At 39.7% G+C, this 6,237-nt stretch overlaps 1 protein-coding gene across 1 annotated transcript; it reads right to left on the bottom strand.

Annotated features, from left to right (window-relative positions):
- Positions 1–281: 281 nt before the first annotated feature.
- Positions 282–6,237, bottom strand: LOC108672615. Its single transcript, XM_018160317.1, has 5 exons — positions 5,794–6,237; positions 5,330–5,473; positions 1,808–2,082; positions 861–943; positions 282–385 (listed from the first exon to the last, which is right to left on the bottom strand). The coding sequence occupies exons 1-5, from the start codon at positions 6,235–6,237 to the stop codon at positions 282–284; spliced, it is 1,050 nt and encodes a 349-aa protein (XP_018015806.1).

Genomic DNA, 6,237 nt, shown 5'->3' with positions numbered 1-6,237 from the left:
CCGTTGGATAGGCCAGAATGTCAGCTTTAAGATGAGACTAAACATGTAACTGCAGCACAACTCAAGTAGACACTATATTTAAAGAGCTCAGCAGCTAATTAGTTCCTATCTAATTACTTAATGAACTCCCCCACCCGCCCCCCTTTCATGAAATGCCGTGAAATCATAAATCAACGTAGAGAGATGGCAGTGGTACCGTTGGATAGGGCAGAATGTCAGCTTTAAAATGAGTATAAAAACCGAAAAAGTGGAAATTTTTAATTTTAGAGTAGACGCTCCCCTTAAATATTATAAAACTTACCCATTTTAGCAGGGAACAATGAAGGCCAGATGAAGTCGCTGTCAAAACGTACCCCGATCTTGTAAGGCCTTGCTTTAGTTGCCCCTGTTTGGAGTTTGGGAGCCGTAAATATACCTTTCACACAAAGTCCGAGGTAAGTTACCAAAAAATTGTCTATTTTTTATGTTCAGAATAATTTATTTTGCCCACTTATTTGAACGTGTCCGTTATCCTCATCAGTTGTCGCTTTTCATTTAATTTTCTCATGCTCATACAATTTTCTTGATAACCTCGAAACAACTTATGCTTCATAGTTGTGAGCAATTCTTTGTTTAGTGAAGTATATAAAAAGTAAATGAAATGTACAAAAGCTAGTTTGTGTTTTGTTCTAACAAACTTGCTTAAAGAATCAATGGTGCAACATAAGCAATGATAACAATTCCTGATAAAACTGCCGTTTCTTAGGAAAGACTTAAAATAATTCCAAGGCTTGCAACAGATAAAACATTAATTTACAGCAGTTAGAATGAATCAGAAATAATTTGAGTAAAATATAAATCGATTTTAGGATAAAATCTACCACACTGCATGTCGGTGGGATGTCGCTTGTTTAAGTAGGCCCATACTTGATCAGGAGTACCGTACACGGTATCTAGGCGGTCACTGTAAACACAGGAAAATGTGAGAGAATGAATGATCAAGAAACATCCCTTATAAAAGAATTGGAAGAATAAGGTATAGTAATGTATGGAGATTTCAAAGCTTTAATGAAATTTAAATTTTCATTTCACGTCTAGACTTATGAGCTTGAAACACGAAAATTTAACTTGTATTGGAGCTACGAACGTTAATTGCGTTCCGACCACCAACGTGGGAAAGCTTCTATTGGCACACGTGACTACCGCAGACATAACATGAGTTTCCACAAAACTTTATGTTCATTTTAAAGGTCCATCCAAGTTACGATGGGAGCCATGCAAGGCGACTGGCGAGATAACGTCAGCGGTGACTCAAGACAAGAATATAGAAGAAACAACTATTGCACTATTTAGTAAACTTGAAAAATATCACTACATGCGCATACGTTATAATAAACGTGAAGACATATATGAAGAACGTCAATTAGAATACGCATGGGGCATGGGCACGGATAAAATTTCTTCCCATTGTTCATTTACTTTGTACTTATCCTTATACCGTGAGATATTTTATTCCATTTATGGGCGATGAGCTTTTAAGATGCTCTAAATTTTATATTCACTTCATTAGGTGATTATAAATCAATTGGTTCCGACTATGGATGCATATGCATTTGAAAGTTACATTTTCAAGTGTAACAGGTTATCGTTATATTCGATTACATTATCAATGTAATATAAGAAAAAAAGTGATAACTTGATAACTTGCCTCCTTGCAACGACCTCCCATAATGACTGAAAGTTTTTAAGTAGTTGGCTTTCAATCCTTTTTTTCACCTGTTCATATTGCGATTATTTTTGCGAATTGTCAAACTATTGACCAATGTACCTGAATTTTTTGATGATGGCTCCCATGCCTCCATCCGACTGTCCTGCCGGCCTCCAGAAGGAGTCCAGGGGCAGCAGGCTGATGTTGCCGGTGTGTAGGGCGGCGAGGCAGGACAGCAGCTCCTCCAGCCCCGGGATGGGGCGGGTGTGGGTGGACAGCACCACGAGGCGACTGGGCTTGATGTTGTTGGCCAGGCTGGCGACAGCTCGCTCTCCTTCAGCACGGCTGGTGACTGTCCAAGGCACACCGTCCTCATATGTTGCAAGCTCATATGTCTGGAAACTCAACCGGAATTTTTAACACTAATTTATTTAGACGAAGATTAATTTCATTTAAAATAATTGTTGCTCAGTATCATGAATAGACTTATGAAAGTAGAAAAGCTGAATTAATAAAAAAAGCGTTTATTAGTCAGATGAACATCATCATTTACCCGCTTCAAAGGAAGGTTTATAAACTTTTTTTTCGCACTGCCTGTTTTACAAACAAAAATTAAGGGTTGCGCATCAATGATTTTAGGTGGCGATAGTAGATTATAGGTGCCGTAACGGAGGGTGGCTAGATCCGCCGAAAATTGACAATAAAACACCAATAAATCGAGAGGGCGAGTATAGGTGTCAGTGCGAGTATAGGTGTCGATGAATAGTCGAAGATTTCTAGGGTCTGAATGATCGATGGCGCAATTCAGGCGAATCTCCTGTAAGCCACCGGTAACCGTTTGCCCAAACTACACAGTGCATGAAAGTATTTGCCACAGTAATTTATCCGAAGTAGAAAGGTGTTATTGGGTTGTGGGTCATTTGAGATCGATACAAAACCATGACTTCGTTCTGTGTGCTTGGCTTTTAAGATTAGGTTCACTTGAGAAAATTTAGCAAAAATTTAGCATGAAAGCAAGGTGTTCACAAATTGCGACAGCAGCAAGGTGTTCACAAATTTTTCAAGCCAAAGTAAAGCCACTGCGGGGATGAATCAGACTGCTCCTGATATAAATTTTCCGAGGAACAATAGAAAATTCTATCGCAAAAATACAGTTTTCATATAAGACGGCGAATCCGTTTTTTTTTTGTTTATTTGAGATATTGCGTAAATTATTGCAAATTTTGCGTATGCGCCAACTGGCTGTGTTGGAAATACTGCAATCAATTGAGACTAATTATTGCATCATTAAGTATGGATCATTAAGTGGATTGATTTAGTTTTTTCCATAATATTTACAATATACATAAGTTGCCCCAATTACCTGGGGCCGGATTTTCAAAACTTTGTAACTTTTTGTATTTACGACAAAAAATTACGTGTTACGTAAGTACACCATAATTTTGGCATTTTCAAAACATTCGTACGCAAGCCTTAGCTACAAGCGTATTATCAAAACCATCTGGCTAACTGACCAATCAGAGGCTTTGGATTTACTGTTCCTATAGCTCCAGTAAGCTCCTATCGACCAGTGCGCAGTTCGCTTGGACGAAAGTAGGATGTGTGGTGTCAGCGGCATTTGCGGTGCCTGACTAGGATGAATTTGGATAAATGGGTGAGACGTTATCACCATTCACCGTGTTTCTACTCGCTAGTAAATCAATAGTTTCCTATTGCTTCAGCAGACACTCTAAACTTGTGCGGAACTCCACTTACGACATCTCAGAGCAGGTGTACAGTTACGTTACGTAGCTTCCCGCCAAATGTTTTGATAATACCACCGCTAGAGTTACGTCAGCATGTCAGCACTTACGCAACACGTAAGTCGTTTTTGCGTACCTACGAAGTTTTGATAATACGGCCCCAGAACTCTAAAGCCACATTGACGTAGTCAACAGCGGCTCGGCATCTTAAGTACAAAGCACAGCGAGCAAGTCAGTCAAGTATGCACGCGTTCATACCTGTTGGGTTGACGCGCCTCATCGTTGAGCTTCCTATTAATCTTTGCCATGCATGTAATGCTTGAGATATGTGCTTTCCGGGTAATTTGCTTGTCAAAAAACTATCATATTTAAGCAGAGGGATACGAGTAAAAATTCGGTTTTCTATCGCTGACTCCGATAGTGAAATTTAATTATTTAGGTGAAATTTGCTGATACAGTCTGGCAATTATTTTGATTTTAAAGTGGTACCGGCATCTTTCCTACACAAAAAAGTGACTCAAAGTGTTGCAGGTATTTCACACCTGACATTTCAAAATCATCGAGTGATATCAATTTCTCATTTCAGGCATGAACATTCTTGGTGAAAATATTTCGAATCAAACCGCTATCAAAATTGGTGTAATGTTCGCATTGATAAACTTCGATACTTTTTAAGCATTTTCCCGTAGCCTTTACTCTAGCCTGAACCATCGTTCGTTATGGATAAACGAAGTTTCTTTCAGCGGCTGTTTACTCGCATAAAGCAGCAAGTTGAAATAAAATTGCTGATAGAATCATCTAACTATCACGGCGGTAGAACTAACTAACCTCTGCCATTTTGCTTAAAATAAATCTTTTAAAATGAAACTAGTGCCAAGCCCTCTCCGACGGCTCAGCGGTAGGGGCTTGGCTGTGTGGAAGATCGTATTTTGGACCCTGCAGGCAGGGACTTTCTTCAAGTCAATTTCTCGCGAGGTATATGTATGTCACTTTGATGATTTGTTCCTGCTACATGTCTGAAATTGTTAATTTTACTGCCATGGTCGAATTGCATACGTAGCCCTTAGAATGGTGATTGTATGGAGCATTATCAGTATAAATGCAATAGCATCGAATTTGAAACTAAAGAATAAATTTTTATCGACTTCGTTGTAAAGGTGGCCATCGGTGGCTTATCGATACGCCACCGCTGCCAATGGGTAGTTTATTGGCGAAAGAAGAGCTTTAATGGTAGGGAGGCCATCGGCGGGTTATAGATGTGGGATAGGTGGTGCACGCCAACCATAATTCACTGTATGAATCATGGTTGCTCCATCTATGGCGCCCGGTGATAGCCATCATAAAAACATAGGTGCTCCACTCTTAATTTTTATTTGGGCATAGCCTTCAGACTTCTAAAGTTTCTCAATTTAAATAGAGTAACAGTTCATGCTTCCTCGCGAATGTTAAATAATCTCAATATGCATTCTCTCCTGAATTTTGCTTATATTCCCTCTCTCTCGAAAATCATTAGATCTATCCATCTTCCTATTAGAAATTAAAACGAAATTATATTGCATCAATCAACTGAATATACGTCTTTTTGGATCAAGCAAACATAAAATTATTTTTAGAATTAAGCCCGCAGGAAGGAAAAAATTCGAATCGATCGTTGAAGACAATATTATATTAGTGTTGAGACTCATAGCGATGGAATTTTTATTGCTATTTATGGCCTTCCTGAACTATTTAATTTCACAAGTTATTCGCTGAGTAGCATACGTAAACTCAGCATAAACTCTGAATATGAATGGGTTTTTGTAGCTCGTCTTCAGGGTTGTTGCTGGGCAAAATTGGGTTAGGAAGTAATAATTTCAACGTTATTTGCACATGGACCCTCATTCTCTGAGCGATGACTCACCGGCCCAGGAGCCTGGAATGTTCGAGGAGTCGCTCCCGTAGTTGCGCCCTGCGGTGGCGTCGCCTGAAGGTCGTTTTGATCTTGCAGCTGTGCGCTAGCGCCGGCGCACTGCCGCGCCGTCGCCGTAACAGCAGGCCCTTGAATCTAAAATTTAGAATCTAGTAACTCCTCAGCAACATGAGATACATTTATTATAAAAATGACCAAATAAACGTGTGCACCACATTAATAATACTTGAAGTCTCCACTTATACGGCATTCATATTTTGATTACGATGTAAGTTTGATATTTTTTTGGCAATACATTTTAACTTAGCCCTAAGAGTTTCAAACCTGCTGTTATGAGACAAGCATGACCGATCCTGCTCTAAACCTGCTATAACCTGTTTAGTTACTGAAATCAGCGCAGACTCCTGCTCTGTATTCTAACTACATATTCGCCTCATGTATGTCATTCCACTCGCCTGTAATGAATCACATTTCTTCAAAGCTGCTGACAACCTCGCTTTGATCTCTGGTATCTCCATATTTTCTGGAGGTTTCAATTTTAGACGACTAAGCATTTCTTTGCATTCATGTCGCTTGTTCTCAACCACACCGCTGGCCGGGGTATCCCAAGCCTTGAGGTCTTGCTCTGTCGACACTTTTTGGGCCAGCAGCGAGTCCCTCCATCCTAGAAATTTAGTCTTCATGTTGATCATCAAATCAACCTGACCATCAATCAAACTCAATATACCGTCTGATACGGAGACTAAATTATTCACGCGCCCGAGTTTGTCGTGCATTGTTGTCCGTATTTTCGTCCACGAGTTCAAAACAGATTCATCCTCCTGAAGTAGGTCGTCTAATAACTCAATTTCGTGATTTTTATGCTTGCCCCTGATGCACGTGAAGCACACGAGTTCCAT

The sequence above is a fragment of the Hyalella azteca genome, unplaced genomic scaffold, assembly GCF_000764305.2.
Source record: "Hyalella azteca isolate HAZT.00-mixed unplaced genomic scaffold, Hazt_2.0.2 contig1444, whole genome shotgun sequence".
NCBI classification, from domain to species: Eukaryota; Metazoa; Arthropoda; class Malacostraca; order Amphipoda; family Hyalellidae; genus Hyalella; species Hyalella azteca.
The sequence above is the reverse complement of the archived record's forward strand: the minus strand, read 5'-3'. Positions and strand labels throughout refer to the sequence as shown.